This window comes from Equus asinus, chromosome 5 (genome assembly GCF_041296235.1).
Source record: "Equus asinus isolate D_3611 breed Donkey chromosome 5, EquAss-T2T_v2, whole genome shotgun sequence".
NCBI classification, from domain to species: Eukaryota; Metazoa; Chordata; class Mammalia; order Perissodactyla; family Equidae; genus Equus; species Equus asinus.
In genome coordinates this window covers 49,481,924-49,499,096 of record NC_091794.1, presented here as the reverse complement: position 1 = coordinate 49,499,096, position 17,173 = coordinate 49,481,924, and the positions used below count along the sequence as shown (strand labels likewise).

General features: G+C 40.3%; 1 protein-coding gene across 1 annotated transcript in view; it reads left to right on the top strand.

Moving 5' to 3' along the window:
* Positions 1-17,173, top strand: part of PRKCI (protein kinase C iota) — an 83,048-nt gene that overhangs the window by 48,901 nt on the left and 16,974 nt on the right. Inside the window, exons 9-11 of the mRNA XM_044771048.2 lie at positions 13,699-13,875; positions 14,315-14,412; positions 15,061-15,147. Of these exons, the coding sequence (XP_044626983.1) occupies positions 13,699-13,875; positions 14,315-14,412; positions 15,061-15,147 (362 nt within the window). The remainder of the gene's footprint in view (positions 1-13,698; positions 13,876-14,314; positions 14,413-15,060; positions 15,148-17,173) is intronic.

The window sequence follows — 17,173 nt, the reverse complement described above, 5'->3', positions numbered from 1 at the left end:
TTGTCCATTTCTTCCAGGTTGTTCAATTTGTTGGCATATAGTTTTTCATAGTATTCTCTTATGATCTCTTGTATTTCATTGGTATCTGTTGTGATTTCTCCTCTGTCATTCCTAATTTTATTAATTTGCGATTTCTCTCTTCTTTTCTTGGTGAGTCTGGCTAGGGGTTTGCCAATTTTGTTAATTCTTTCAAAGAACCAACTCTTTGTTTCATTGATCCTTTCTATTGTCTTTTTTGTTTCAATATCGTTTATTTCTGCTCTTATTTTTATTATTTCCCTCCTTCTACTGACTCTGGGCTTTGTTTGTTCTCCTTTTTCTAGTTCTGTTAGGTGTCGTTTGAGGTTGCTTATGTGAGCTTTTTCTTGTTTAGTGAGGTGAGCCTGTATTGCGATGAATTTCCCTCTTAGGACTGCTTTTGCTGCATCCCAAATGATTTGGTATGTCGTGTTCTCATTTTCATTAGTCTCCAGATAAAATTTGATTTCTTCTTTAATTTCTTCAATGATCCATTGTTTGTTAAGAAGCGTGTTGTTTAGTCTCCACATTTTTGCACCTTTCTCTGCTGTTTTCTTGTAGTTGATTTCTAGTTTAATAGCATTATGATCAGAAAAGATGCTTGATATTATTTCAACTCTCTTGTATTTATTGATGTTTGCTTTGGTTCCCAAAATATGGTCAATCCTTGAGAATGTTCCATGTGCACTTGAGAAGAATGTGTAACCTGCTGTTTTTGGATGAAGTGTTCTATATATATCTATTAAGTCCATCTGGTCTAATTTTTCATTTAATTCTATTATTTCCTTGTTGATTTTCTGTCTGGATGTTCTGTCCATTGGTGTTAATGGTGTGTTGAGGTCCCCTACTATTATTGTATTGTTGTTGATGTCTTCTTTTAGTTCTATTAAAAGTTGCTTTACAAATTTTGGTGCTCCTGTGTTGGGTGCGTATATGTTTATAAGTGTTATGTCTTCTTGGTGGAGAGTCCCTTTTATCATTATATACTGTCCCTCTTTATCTTTCTTTATCTGTTTTGCTTTGAAATCTACCTTGTCTGATATTAGTATAGCGACACCTGCCATCTTTTGTTCATTATTAGCTTGGAGTATTGTTCTCCATCCCTTCACTCTGAGTCTGTGTTTGTCTTTGGGGCTGAGGTGTGTTTCCTGGAGGCAGCATATTGTTGGATCTTGTTCTTTGATCCATCCTGCCACTCTGTGTCTTTTGATTGGGGAGTTCAATCCATTTACATTTAGAGTGATTATTGAGATGTGGGGGCCTACCACTACCATTTTGTGTCTTGTTTTCCAGTTTTCTTCAATTTCCTTTGTTTCTCGTCCCATGGTTTAATCTGTTCTGATGTAGAGCTGCTACTCTCTGTTGTTGTCCTTCTACTTATCTCCTCTGCTCTTGGTTTTGTAGCCCCTTTCCTTTTTTGGATTTTTCAGGAATGAGGGTTTTCCTGAGGATTTCCTGAAGAGGAGGTTTTGTGGCAATGAACTCCCTTAATTTTTGTTTATCTGGGAAAGTTTTTATTTCTCCATCGTATTTGAAGGATATTTTCACTGGGTAGAGAATTCTCGGCTGTAGATTTTTGTCCTTCAGATTTTTGAATATATCATTCCACTCTCTTCTAGCCTGTAAAGTTTCTGCTGAGGAATCTGCTGATAGCCTGATGGGGGTTCCTTTGTAGGTTAGTTTCTTTTGCCTGGCTGTCCTTAGTATTTTCTCCTTGTCGTTGACTTTTGCTAGCTTCACTACTATATGCTGTGGAGTTGGTCTTCTTGCATTGATAAAGTTTGGAGATCTATTGGCTTCTGTCACCTGAAGATCCATCTCTCTCACCAGATTTGGGAAGTTCTCAGCCATTATTTCTTTGAATAGGCTTTCTGCCCCTTTCTCCTTCTCTTCTCCCTCTGGTATACCTATAATCCTTACGTTGCATCTCCTAATTGTGTCTGATAATTCTCGGAGAGTTTCTTCATTTTTTAGTCTTGCTTCTCTCTCCTCCTCTGCCTGCAGCAATTCTATATTGCCATCTTCCAAATTGCTAATTCTGTCCTCCATATTATCGGCCCTACTGTTCAGAGTATCTAGATTTTTCTTAATCTCCTCTATTGTGTTCTTCATTTCCAATATTTCTGTTTGGTTCTTCTTTATCGTATCAAACTCTTTTGTGACGTAGCTCCTGAACTCGTTGAGTTGTCGGTCAGAATTCTCTCTTAACTCATTGAGTATTTTAATGATGGCTGTTTTGAAGTCATCATCATTTAGGTTATATATCTCATTTTCTTTGGGATTGTTTTCTGTGTATTTGTTACTTTCTTTCTGTTCTGGAGATTTAATGTATTTTTTCATATTGCTTGATGTTGTTGATTTGTGCCTCCGCATGGAGATAGAGTTTAGTTGCTCCTTTCACTTGTTTCAGCTGCTGCGGTGGGGGAGCAGCTGTTTATACTGCACCAACCAGGAACCCTGTCCGCAGTTGCTAACTGGGCCTGGGCCCCTCCTCGTAGTCACAGTGGTCCTTTGGATTCCCTCCTCTGCCGTGGGGGCCGTCACAGGGGGGCTTCAGGCTGCTGGTACCTACTGTTGCAGCCCACCTAGATGTGCTCCCTCCTTGGGGTCTGCAACGGTGTTATGGGCTTTTCCAGCGGCCAGGGGTGGGATCACTTATATTTGTTGCTCCGTTGCTGTCGGCACCCACAAAATCTCACTTGTCCTCTATGGGTCGCAGGAGAGCTATTGGCATCTTCTGCAGTCTGTGGTTAGTTCACCTAGCTATGCTGCTGTTGCCGTGGGGTCTTCCATCCTTGTGGCTGGTGGCTGGGTGCTTTCTACTGGTGCTGTGCAGAGGCTTTCCCTAAGGCTGCTGTGAGCCTGTAGGATTTCCCCCTAAGCTACGGAGCTGGGTCTCTGGAACCCCCCCCAGCCCCAGTCCTCTCCGAGATCTCCAGCAATCCCTAGTCCCACGGGGTGGGCAATGGCAGCTGGGGGTCGCCCCGCCCTCTGGGATTCTCTCCGGGGCTTTCCCAGAGTTGAGTGCTGGGCGTGGCCCCTCCGTTAATGGCAGACAGAGAGTTTTGTCTGCTGCCCGGGCAGAATTCTGTAACTTCCCCTCCGGGGCGCAGAGCGGGCCTATGGAACTTTCCCCAGCCCCAGTCCTCTCCGAGATCTCCGGCAATCCCTAGTCCCACGGGGCGGGCAACGGCAGCTGGGGGTCGCCCCGCCGTCTGGGAGTCTCTCCAGGACTCTCCCGGAGCCGTGAATGCTGGGCGTAGCCCCTCTGCTAATGGCAGACAGAGAGTTTTGTCTGCTGCCCAGGCGGAACTCCAGAGCTTCCCCTCCGGGTCGCAGAGCTGGCCTTTGAAACTTCCCCCAGCCCCAGTCCTCTCCGAGATCTCCAGCAATCCCTAGCCCCACCGTGCCGGCAGTGGCAGCCCGGAGACCTCCGTACCCTCAGCGACTCTCTCTGGGACCCTCCGGGCGCCGCGAACACCAGGCGGGGTCTCCCCGCCAATGGCGGGGAGAGACTCTCCCCGTGGGCCCAGGTGTGCAACTCCAAAGTTTCCCCCTGCGTTTAGGAGTAATTGCGGGGGGTTTAGGTAGGGTTCTGGTCACCTGTTTCCACCGTCGCTCCTCTGTTGTGTGCTCCCTCTTGTCCTAGATGTGTGTAGATCTTCTGGGGGCATCCGTTGGAAGAAAGCCTCTTGCGGGTACTAGGCTGCTTGGTGGGGGTCGGAGAGTTTTGATCTATTTCCACATCCTCCTGAAGGAAAGTCTGTCCGCCTTCCGATGTATAGTCGCGTGGGTATCTCAGACGTCCTGAGATGCTGTCTGGATATCCTTTGTTAAGCGATAAGTGTCCAAATAATTGTAGACTCGAAGGGGGAGAGACAAAGAGGACTACTCACGGCGCCATCTTGGAGGCTCGAAATGCAACTGATTTTTGTATGTTGCTTTTGTATCCCGCGACTTGACTGTATTCCTTTATTGTTTCTAAAAGTTTTTTAGTGGATTCTTTAGGGTTTTCTAGATATGAAATCATGTCATCTGCATAGAGTGATAGTTTCACTTCTTCTTTTCCAATATGGATCCCTTTTATTTCTTTTTCTTGCCTGATTGCTCTGGCTAGGACTTCCAATACTATGTTAAATAAGAGTGGTGACAGTGGGCATCCTTGTCTGGTTCCTGTTCTTAGAGGGATAGCTTTCAGTTTTTTTCCGTTGAGAATGATATGTGCTGTGGGTTTGTCATATATGGCCTTTATTATGTTGAGGTATTTTCCTTTTATACCCATTTTGTTTTAGAGTTTTTATCATAAATGGATGCTGTATCTTGTCAGATGCTTTCTCTACATCTATTGAGAGGATCATGGGATTTTTATTCTTCATTTTGTTAATGTGGTGTATCACGTTGATAGATTTGCAGAGGTTGAACCATCCCTGCATCCCTGGAATGAAACCCACTTGATCTTGATCATGATGTATGATTTTTTTTTATTAAGATTATGATAGTTAACAACCTTGTGAAATTACAGTTGTATATTATTATTAGTCATGTTGTATGTACACCACTTCACCCTTAGTGCCCTCCCCCCACCCCCCTTTTCCCCTGGTAACCACCGATTAGTTCTCTTTGTCTATATGTTAACTACCACCTAGGAGTGGAGTCAAACAGAGTTCATCTTTCTCTGTCTGGCTTATTTCACTCAACATAATACCATCAGGGTCTATCCATGTTGTTGTGAATGGGACGACTTTGTCCTTTTTTTGTGGCTGAGTAGTATTCCATTGTATATATATACCATATGTTCTTTATCCAATCATCAGTTGCTGGGCACTTAGGTTGGTTCCATGACTTGGCTATTGTGAATAATGCTGCGATGAACATAGGGGTGCATGGGACTTTTGGAGTTGCTGATTTCAGGTTCTTAGGATAGATACCCAGTAGTGGGATGGCTGGGTCATAAGGTATTTCTATTTTTAACTTTTTGAGAAATCTCCATACTGTTTTCCATAGTGGCTGCACCAGTTTGCATTCCCACCAACAGTGTATGAGGGTTCCTTTTTCTCCACAGCCTCTCCAACATTTGTCACTCTTGGTTTTGGAAATTTTTGCCATTCTAACAGGCGTAAGGTGATATATTAGTGTAGTTTTGATTTGCATTTCCCTGATGATTAGTGATGATGAGCATCTTTTCATGTGTCTATTGGCCATCCGTATATCTTTGGAGAAATGTCTGTTCATGTCCCCTGCCCATTTTTTGATTGGGTTATTTCATTTTTTGTTGTTGAGCTGTGTGAGTTCCTTATATATTATGGAGATTAACCCTTTGTCAGATAAATACCCTGTAAATATTTTTTCCCAATTAGTGGGCTGTGTTTTTGTTTCAATCTTGTTTTCCCTTGCCTTGAAGAATTTCTTTAGTCTGATGAAGTCCCATTTGTTTATTCTTTCTATTGTTTCCCTTGTCTGAGGGGTTATAGTGTCCGAAAAGATTCTTTTGAAACTGATGTCAAAGAGTGTACTGCCTATGTTCTCTTCTAGAAGACTTATTGTTTCAGGCCTAATCTTTAGGTCTTTGATCCATTTTGAGTTTATTTTAGTGAATGGTGAAAAAGAATAGTCAATTTTCACTTTTTTACATGTGCTGTCCAGTTTTCCCAGCACCATTTGTTGAAGAGACTTTCTTTTCTCCATTGTAGGCCCTCAGCTCTTTTGTCAAAGATTAGCTGTCCATAGATGTGTGGTTTTATTTCTGGGCTTTCAATTCTGTTCCATTGATCTGTGCACCTCTTTTTGTCCCAGTACCATGCTGTTTTGATTACTGTAGCTTTGTAGTATGCTTTGAAGTCAGGGATTGTGATGCCTCCAGCTTTTTTCTTCTTTCTCAGGATTGCTTTAGCAATTCAGGGTCTTTTCTTGCCCCATATGAATTTTAGGATTCTTTGTTCAATTTCTGTAAAGAATGTCATTGGGATTCTGATTGGGATGGCGTTGAATCTGTAGATTGCTTTAGGTGGAACGGACATTTTAACTACGTTTATTCTTCCAATCCATGTGCATGGAATGTCTTTCCAGCTCTTTATGTCGTCATTGATTTCTTTCAAGAAAGTCTTGTAGTTTTCGTTGTATAGATCTTTCACTTCCTTGGTTAAATTTATCCCAAGGTATTTTATTCTTTTTGTTGCGATCGTGAATGGGATTGAGTTCTTGAGATCTTTCTCTGTTAGTTCATTGTTAGTGTATAGAAATGCTACTGATTTATGTATGTTGATTTTATACCCTACAACTTTGCTGTAGCTGTTGATTGTTTCTAATAGTTTTCCTATGGATTCTTTGGGGTTTTCTATGTATAAGATCATGTTGTCAGCAAACAGCGAGAGTTTTACTTCTTCGTTGCCTATTTGGATTCCTTTTATTTCTTTTTCCTGCCGAATTGCTCTGGCAAGTGATTTTATTGTCTGTTTTTTTTGTTGTTGTTTTGTCTTTTTGATAATTTTTTTAATCTCTATTTGTGGTCATTGCTTTCCCACTGAAATAAGTCCCTTCAGCATTTCTTGTAGAACTGGTTTCTTGGTGATAAACTCCTTTAATTTTTGCTTGTCTGGGAAGCTCTTTATCTCTCCTTCCATTCTGAATGACAACCTTGATGGATAGACTATACTTGGCTGTAGGTTTTTTCCTTTTAGCACTTTAAATATGTCATGCCATTCTCTTCTCACCTGTAGGGTCTCAGCTGAGGAGTCTGCTGATATCCTAATGGGCTTCCCTTTGTATGTCACTTGTTGCCGTTGTCTTGCTGCTTTTAGGACTCTCTCTCTATCTTTAATTTTGGACATTTTAATTATAATATGTCTTGGTGTGGGCCTCTTTGGGCTTATCTTGTTTGGAGCTCTCTGTGCTTCCTGAAGTTGGATGTCTGTTTCCTTCCTCAGGTTAGGAAAATTTTCATCTATTATTTCTTCAAATAAATTTTCTGCCCCTTTGTCTCTCTCTTCTCCTTCTGGGACACCTATAATCCAGTGTTAACACACTTCATATTGTCCCAGAGTGCCCTTAGACTGTTCTCATTCTGTCTAATTCCTTTTTCTTTTTTCTGTTCTGCTTGGGTGATTTCCTCTAGGCTTTCGTCTAGCTTGCTGATCCGTTCTTCTGCATCCTCGACTCTGCTATTGAGTCCCTCTAGTGAGTTTTTCATTTCCAGTACTGTATTCTTCATTTCTGATTTTTTTTTTTATATCTTCCAGTTTTTTGCTGATGAGCTCACTGCGTTCATCCATTCTTCTCCCAATATCTGTGAGCATCTTCATGATATTTTGTTTGAACTCTTTGTCGAGTAGGTCGCTTGTTTCTGTTTCATTTAGTCCTTTTTCTGGGGTTTTGTCCTGTTCCCTTGCTGGGAAAGTATTCCTTTGTCTCCTCATTATGTCTCTTTCTCTGTGCTATTTTCTTTGTATTAGGTGAGTCGGCTGTATCTCCTGATCTTGGAGAAGTGGCCTTATGTATGAGATGCCTTATGAGGCCCAGCAGTGTGCTTCCCTCTCTTCACCAGACTGTAAGAACCAGGAGTGACCCCTTTGTGGGCTACTTGTGTCCTTCTGCTGTGGCAGATTTGCTCCCACTGCAGGTACCAGGGAGTCTAGTTTTTCCTTCCCTGGTGAGCTGTTTGTAAATCTGGTTTGGGGAGCCTCAGCACCGATGACTACAAAGTCTATCCGCACACTCCTATTGCAGTTTTTCCTCTTAATTGGGTTGGTACCCAGTGTAGCTGGTTGCTAGGCTCAGGGGCTTACAGTTGTGATAGGCCTCAGGCCTACAAGGCTGTTGTCAGTTCTCTTAGGAGGGCAGCTGAGTGGGGCTGGCCCTAGGCCCACAAGTACTCAATTGTTTCAGGCTTTGGAAGGTGGGGCTGATCCTTTTTATGGCTATTTGTGAAGCACAGGTCTTCTGTGCTGGTAAGCCTCACCCCCCACAGGACCAGACACACCCTCAACACAGTCCTGGTCCGTGCAAATTCTCAACCCCCTAGAGCGTACCCCGACGCCACACTGCTGGGGCCCCCACTTCTCCCCCACTGCCCCCACAGTTCACCTTGTCTTCACACAGGCCCTGCCCCACAGTGGCAGACACCCTTGCCTGCCTGTAGAGGATCAAGGCACTCAGTCAGTGCAGGCTGAAAAGTAGCCTGAGGGCTTGCTGTTAGGTGTGGCCAGTCCCTAGGGCGGGTTGCCTGCCCTGGCTGAACTGGATTAAATCTGTGCTCTAGTGGGCGTGGCAGACCCCTGGGCTAACAGGCCAAGGGATGAACCTCAATGTGGCCCATGGGGTCTGTGTCAGCCCGCCTGGACCAGTTCAGAACAATGGCCCCCACCAATGTCTCAGTATCTGGAGAGATCCCTCCTCTCACCAAGGTGCCCCCAGAGCCCACCAGGTGAGTCTCGTTTCACCAAAGGCCTTCTCTGGTGATTTTAGGTTGCTGCAATGAGTGAGTTTGTGCACGGGCCCTTTAAGACCTGTGTCTTTTCGGCTTTCGGCCAATAGCTTTTCTGGGGGTGTCCCCGCTGCAGTTAGTAGCCAGCAAAGCCAGACAGTAAGACTCCCATCTCAGTTGGGCTGAGTCTGAAGGATGCTTATAGCAGTATTGCCCCGGCTCCAGACCTCACTCCTCCAGGGAGAACTGCATACCTTCTGGTGGCTCCCGCCTGGCCAGCTGAGAAGCTCCACTGCTCCCAAAGGTGGCCTTTTTCCTCTCCAACGGGAATTTCTGCCTCTTCTGCCTTAGTCAGGACTGTCCCTTGTTGTGGGGATTCTTTTTTTCCAGTTTTCAGTTTTCTGTCCAGGGTAATTTTTCCAAAAATAGTTGTAACCTGGTTGTGTTTGTGGGAGGAGATGAGTTCAGAGTCTGCTTACGCTGCCATCTTGAGATCCCCCCTAGTTTTCTTAGTATTGAATTACAAGGACCTCTACAGATGACCAAAATGATGTTGAAAAGAAGTGGTGATCAGATATTATTGTCTTGTTCACATCTCAGAGGGAAATCTTCTAATATACATCAAGTTTAATGTTTGCTGTAGGCTTTTATTTGTAGATATCCCTTTCCATTTGATATGTTTGTCGGTGGCATGCTTATCATTGGCAGTTGTGGAGTTGATCATTTGTAGATTTCATTAATTTTCGATTGTTAAGGCTATTTTTCATTTCTGGAATAACCTCTGTGTTGTGACGTATTATTCTCTTTGTACTTTGGGGAATTTGATTTGCCAATATTTACTTTAAGATTTTCTTTGTTGTTTTAAATTTTGAGAGTCATTGACCTGCAGTTTTCCCTGTTTGTATTGGATTGTTGAGTTTTGGTATTGTCGACAAAAATAATCCATAACCAATCTATAAATGAAAATTTGGGAGAGTTTATTCTGAGGTAAAATCTGAGGACCATGTCCTGGGGCCTTTTTCCCGAAGGAAGAAAGGGCATCCAAGAAGTGAGGTGTACAGAGTGGTTATCTACCCCCAGAGAGGATGTTTCACATATGATTGAAATATCCCTCCCACAGTAGTCACAAGATTGCCCTGTCAGCACGGTGCTTGATGGACACAGCAGGTAGTGGGTCTGCTATCTTGGAGGGCGTAGCAGGAGGCAAGTCTATTGTCTCGAGCTGGGTGGTCACAGGTGAGCGCAGCAGTCAGTTCCTAGCCTAAGGAAAGATGCTTAATCCTTAAGGAAATGCCAGCGTTAGGAGGGGGAGGGAAGTTGCACCTTTATCTCAAGGGCTTTGTTCTTGCCATAGGGAATCTCTAAAGCAGATATACAATACATGGTCAACGGCCACGGTCAGGTCCTTTTGGAAAGACAAGGTCAGGCCGAATTAGGTTTACATCAAATGGCTTCCTCATATTGTCCAATACATCCTATTGCTTGCCATTTCTATTTGTCAGTATCAAGATAATACTGGGCTCATAAAATGATTTTGGAAAGTTTCCTATTCCCGAGAAGGATTCTTTTATACGATTGGCATTATTTCATTCTTATATTTTTGAAAGAATTCATCAGAAAAGTACTCTGGGCCTGGGGTTTTCTTTGTGGGAAGGATGTAATTCTGGATTCTGTGTCTGAATGGACCCAGGACAATTTCTATTCTCTTTCTTCTTTTGTCTGTGTTATTCCTTGGAATTTGTCTAACCTAAATTTTCAAGTTTATTGACATAGAATAGTTAATTTCTGAGACTATGAATGATATCCTTTTTCGTTCCCGATAAAAGTTATTGTACATTCCCTTTTTCTTTATCAGTCTTGCCAGGGGGATATAAATTTATTTGTCTTTTCAAGGAACTGACTTTTGGCCCTTCTTTGTTGAATGCTTATTTTCTATTCAAGTGCATTGATTTCTCCTCTTATTATTTTCTCATGCTTTTCGGTCATTAAATCTAAAATATATTTTAATCTCTATTATGATTTCTTCTTTAATCCATGTATTATTTAAAAGTCTACCAATTAATTTTCAAATATTTGGGAAATTTTTTTATTATTAACTTCTAGCTTAATTGTGTTATAAGTCAAGAACACATTCTGTGTGATTTCAGTCCTTTGGATTTGTTGAAACTTCCTGAATTCCAAGCACATAGGCATTGGTAAATGTTCTGCAGGTGTTTTCAAATACAATATATTCTGTAGTTATTGGGTACAGTGTTCTGTGTAGGTCGGTTAGGTCAAGAGTATGAACACTGTTATTCACTTACCTCACTGACTGCTTGTTCTTTCCCTACTAAGAGGGTTCATTGTGGATTTGCCTGTTCCTTTTAGTTTTGTTAGTTTTTACTTTACATATTTTGAGGCTATGTTATTGAGTACACATAAATTTACAATCCTAATATCTTCTATTTGGTTAACCCTTTTTTGTAATGAAATATCCCTCTTTGTTTGTAGAATGCTTCTTGCCTTCAAGTCCTTATGTTAGGCAATTGCTATGTAACAAATTACTTCAAAATTCAGTGGCTTACAACAACAGAATGATTATGTGATAGTTTCCATGGGTCAGGAATCCAAGCGTGGCTTATCTAGGTGCTCTGCCTCAGTGTCCCTCACAGGCTGCAGTCGAGGTCCTGGCAAGGACTGCTGTCATCTCAAGGCTCGACTCGGGAAGGAGCCACTTCCAAACTTACTTGCCTCATTGTTGACAGGATTCATTTCCTTGCCAAATGGCCCTCTCTGTAGGGCAGCTTACAACAAGGTAGCTTGCTTCATCAGAGCAAGCAGACAGTAGGATCCAGAGAGAGTGCATGCTAGCAAAACAGAACTCAGTCTTTGTAACCTAGTCTCAGAAGGAACATTTCATCACTTTTGCCATACTTTTTTCACCAGAAGCAAGTCACCAGGTCTAGCCCATACTCAAGGGGAGGGGATTACACAGGGCATGAAAACTAAGAGGTGGGGATCACTGGAGGCCGTCTTAGAAGTCAGCCTACTACAGTAGGCTGCAGCTACTCTGTCTCATGTTAGTTTAGCGACAACTCTCTTTTGGTTAGTGGTTGCATGGTATATGGCTTTTTGTCCTTTTACTTTCAACCTTCTGTACCCATATATTTAAGGTGTGTCTTATTAACATCATATAGTTGGGCTTTTCTTCCCCTCTAGTCTCACAGTCCTTGGCTGTAGTATTTAGTATGTTTTAATATTTACATATTTTTACATTTAATGTAATTTAAGCTAATTACTGATTTGTGTTTAAATCTACCATTTTTCTATGTTTTCTGTATCTCGCCTGCTTATGTTACTTTTCTTGCCTTCTTTGGGGTTATTTATTATTCCTTTTTCACCTCTTTTAGCTTGTTTGAATTCTTTTGCTGTTCTATTACTGGTTGTTCTAGAGAGTCCATCTTACATCCTTAACTTACTTAAATTCAATACAAATTATTAATAATACTTCTACCATTTTCTAGAATATGCAAGGACCTTAGAACACTTTAAATTCGCTCACTTTTCTTTCCTGCCTTTCATGCTATGTTGTCATATTTTAAAATTCTGTGTGTGTGTGTGCATATTAGTGTTTTTAAACAGTCAGTCCTTATTTAGGTTTATCCACATTTTATTCTTTTTGCTCTACATTCCTTCCTACATGTCTGTCCTTTCATCTCAGATCATCTTTCTTCTTCTTGAAGAACTCAGTATTTCCTTTAGTGAGAGCCTGCTGGTGATGGATTTCCTTAGTTTTTGTCTGAAAATGTTATTTCACTTTCATTTTAAAGGCTGTTTTTGCAGGATATAGAATTGTAGGTCAACAGAGTTTTTTTTAAGGCCCTTTGAAAGTGACATTCCACTGTCTTCTGTCGTTTCATTCAGTCTTTGTATTGTTTCTGTGAAGCTACTGCTGCTTTTCTTGCATTTGATTCTCTTTTATAGTTTCCAGTTAACCATATTTAAAGTCTGTATGTTGCCTTATCTTCTTACCATTCTCTGCTTTCCTTTTTTTTCTTTTCTTTTTCTTTTTTTTTTTTTAAGATTGGTACCTGAGCTAACATCTGTTGCCAATCTCTCTCTTTTTTTTCCCTTCTTCTCCCCAAAAGCCCCCAGTACATAGTTTTATATTCTAGTTGTAGGTCCTGGCTCTGCTGTGTGGGATGCTGCCTCAGCATGGCCTGATGAGTGGTGCCATGTCCTCACCCAGGATCTGAACTGGCAAAACCCTGGGCTGCCGAAACAGAGTGCGCAAACTTAACCACTTGGCCATGGGGCTGGCCCCCATCCTCTGCTTTCTTAATCTGCCCTAATCTGATTTTTCACTCTTGTTTATTTATCCTTATTACCAAATCAGATTATTTTTTCTAAATTTTTGTGTATGACCCTTCTTTTGAATCATCAGTCCCCTTCAGTTTTCATAATACCTTTTTTCTGTTTGTACTTACTGGTTTCTTTATCTTTCTCAAAATTTGCTCTTTGTTTTTCTTGATACTCTTCACTTTAGAAATTCTTGCTTAATTCTCATGGGTACATCTGTTGATTGTATGCTGAGATTTTGCAGGTTTCTAATAAAAAATTATCTTCAGTCTTCTCTATAAATTACCGGAAGCCTAAGTTTCTAGTTGTGAATGAATTATAAAGCTGACCTTGTCATTCCAAAGGGGCCTTGGTATTGTGTAGCAAAGAATGTTTTCCATTAGCTGCACTGCCTTATGCTTCCAAAAATGTCTCTACATGTGTCATCTTATTAGCTCAGATTTCATCCATCAGGCTTCCAGCAGACTCTTCCATCTTGATGTCCTATTCTAACTTCGGTGTGAAAAACCAAGCTCTTTATGTCAACAACTCTGTCAATCTTATCCCATGCTCACACTTTATTTTCCTATCAGTGGTTCCTCCAATCTTCCAGTCACCAAAGGTAGTGGCTTTTTTTAATTCATGCATCTCTGTTGCCTCCATACCCAAAAGTTATCAGGTCCTTTTAAAGATATTGTTTAACGTTTCTCAGATTTCAGCTCCTTCTCCATTCCTGTCAGCCACCCCTCTGACCTCAACTCATGAATTCATCCAACCTCTTGAGTAGTTAGATTATATCATTTGGAATGATGTAAGAAAAGAATTGTTAAGAACTTAAATAAAAAAATATTGAAAAATCATCATAGGTATAACTAGGTGTTAGAAATATAATGTATTATGCAAAATACTTCCAGGTATAACTCTGATGTAAACATTCTCAACAGGCAATGAACACCAGGGAAAGTGGCAAAGCTTCGTCCAGTTTAGGTCTTCAGGATTTTGATTTGCTCCGGGTAATAGGGAGAGGAAGTTATGCCAAAGTACTATTGGTACGATTAAAAAAAACAGATCGTATTTATGCAATGAAAGTTGTGAAAAAAGAGCTTGTCAATGATGATGAGGTAAGCACAGTTATGTTTTAGTACTTCTGAACTGTGAAATTGGCTAAGTGTACTATTTCAGAGAAAACCTTAATGTTTGTGCCTTCTTATTTCAGTCTACTTTTGTAAATATATGCTTCAAACAGATTATGTAAGATATATTTAAAGTAATCTGATAATTATTAGATTTTTAAAAAATAAAAATCAAACCATATTATTATCAAAGGAAAGTACTTGAGCTTTGTAAGTTTCCTAGACTGTTTCATAATATTGAAAGATTTACCGGTGGTGTTTTTCTCTTTGTATGTAAATTGTTGTTTCTGATCATCAATGGTTTTGATATTTAGCCTAGTTAGTTAATAATTGCATTGGTGATAATTGAATTGCTGAGAACAAATTTATCGTAGTTTTGATGGTATCGTTTCAGTTTGACGTAGCTTTCTTTCATGTTTTGACGTAGGATATTGATTGGGTACAGACAGAGAAGCATGTATTTGAGCAGGCATCCAATCATCCTTTCCTTGTTGGGCTGCATTCTTGCTTTCAGACAGAAAGCAGGTAAGATGAAGAGATAATGGAATGATTACTGGCTTTGTGCATTTAGGTATATTTCACAATGAGAACCCTTTCTACTGTGATTGCTGCAGTGGAAGTCTTGGAGACGCCACAGTACCATGCTTATAACTTCCTGCTGCTCATACTCCAGTAGAGGATGCCGATATCACGTCGGATCAGCATTAGGAAATTACCTGCTTTAGGCAAAACAAACAAACAAAACAGGTCATAACTGTGGCAGTAGGAATCCAACCTTTTAAATATACCCAAGATTCTAGTTTTAGGACTTAAAGTTTCCTAGAATTTGACTAGGGGGAGAATTCCGGACTCCTTTACCTTAAGTGACAGTTGAAACTGACTTCTCTTGCGAACCGGGTGGGAGTGAGGGGCTCTGGACTGCAGGCGGTGCTGCTCTAGAGGAGAAGTAGCAGCTTACAGAATTATCGTCGTGCTGCTTTACTTTCTTCTATCTTCTGTGATTAAACAGCTTTCTACTCCAACTACCTTGGTTTCCACCAAGTTCCTGGAATCTTTGTGAGGGTAATTCAGACAGAATGCTCTTTAAGTTGTGACAAGTCTCTACAGTGTTTAGAAAGCAAAGTTACGCTGCCTCATTTTGGATCTCGGTTTCACGTGTTCTCTCTGTTTCAGGTTGTTCTTTGTCATAGAGTATGTAAATGGAGGAGATCTAATGTTTCATATGCAGCGACAAAGAAAACTTCCTGAAGAACATGCCAGGTAAGTTTTTTATTTGTTGTCTGTTTGTGCTGGATTTTGGGGGAAGCTGTGGGAATTTTTTACATGCCAGTGTTTGAAAAAACAGTAGATAAATCATTTATTTTGATACTAGTTAATTCTTTGAAAGTCATGTGGAAGCTAAGCTAAAAGTTAGTTTACATTATTATAGATGTGTATATATAACACTGTATATTACATATATAATAATATAATTATAAGCAATTGAAAAGTATAAACAATAGTAAAGGGGAAACCTTTAGTCTACTAAACCCAATTATTTTCAATAATTTTTGTCTGTTCAGCATTAGCTACTGAAATAATGAATTTACAGTCACTTATTAGTCTTATCAGGTTTGCAGTTATCTCTGACATTTTTCATTGCAAGATTATTATTCATATACATATTTGAGAGTAATAAAACAACTTCGCTTAAGCTATTATGTTATTCTGTTCTTCCTGTAATTATAATTTCTTAATTCTTCTGCCTTTGACTTTTTCCCTCTGATCCTGTACATATTGATGAATAAGAGAAACAAGTGTTAAATATTATTTGTCTGTCTATTTATTTATCTGTTTGTTTATTTTCTGCCCTTAGTTTGGTGTTATTATACAAGATTGTAAATTGTTTATATGTTGGAGGAGTTAGGTGGGGAAGGATCATGGCCTTGGATAAGAAGTTTAGTCCATGTTTTGTGCCATGTTTTGTTTTGTTTTTTCGTCATAATTAGCAGTATTCTCATCTTTTTGTGTTTCATAAGAGTGATGCCAAAATGAAGCATATGCCTTTGTATAACTATGTAACAAAGGGTAGAGATTTCATGTTTAAAATGGCTTATTTAGTGGAAATCTTGCTAGTTTATTGATAATTTCTTGTCAAAAAGAGATAATATCCTTCAATTTCATAAGAAGGTATAAGTTGGACTAATCTAATCTTGGAGCCAAACTGTGGTGGTTGTTGTTTAATTTACTGTATGTCCATTGTTTATTTAGGCTTTATCAGATGGTCACCTTCATAGCAAAGCCATAGATGATATTTTGAATTATGAACATAGCCAGTATTTGTTCTTTGTTCAGTTGGACTTGGGGAAAGTAGTCTAGTTTTTACTGTCTTAAAGTGCCAGTTCTGGTCTTATACCTTCTTTGCTTTCCTAGGAACCAAAGTACAGAATAAGGGCTCAAGTTCCCTATTCAAATAATTCTGTACCTCCAAACCTGATCATGATAACATTCACCAGAGCAGCTATAAACCAGCTTGGAGGTTTTCATTTTCATTATTCAGGCCAAAAGTTCTGGTTATTACCAATGAGTTGGTGGCAGTTCTAAAAGTTATTTCTTTAATATTAAATGTTATGGGGGCTGGCCCCGTGGCCGAGTGGTTAAGTTCGCGCGCTCCGCTGCAGGCGGACCAGTGTTTCGTTGATTCGAATCCTGGGCGCGGACATGGCATTGCTCATCAAACCACGCTGAGGCAGCGTCCCACATGCCACAACTAGAAGGACCCACAACGAAGAATATACAACTATGTACTGGGGGGTGTTGGGGAGAAAAAGGGAAAAAAAATAAAATCTTTAAAAAAAAAAATGTTATGGTTGTAGAATAATTTCTTGTAATTCTTTTTCTAGAATTTTGGTATGGATTTTATAGTTTGAGTTGTCAGCTTTTAGTATTCCTTCTATTCTAGACCAGTCAGTGGTTTTTAGCATTTTGGAAGGTCGTTGGTCCTTTAAAGAAGTGATGAAAGCAACGGAAACTCGCAGAAGCTGTACATGGGCATATATACATACAGCTTTGTCTTCGGGCATAGGAGTATGGACTGCCTGAAGTCCATCCAAGGACCCAGATTGAATACGATGTAGTCTATACAGAAGCCAAACTATAATGATGTACACCTGAAATTCATGTCATGTTATAAACCAATATTACCTCTATAAAAAAGAACCCCTGTTTGAGACTCAAATTAATAACTTTATGAAAAGTGTGAGTTTAATTTAGACTGGAACTTTTATAGTTGTGTTTGGGGCTCACA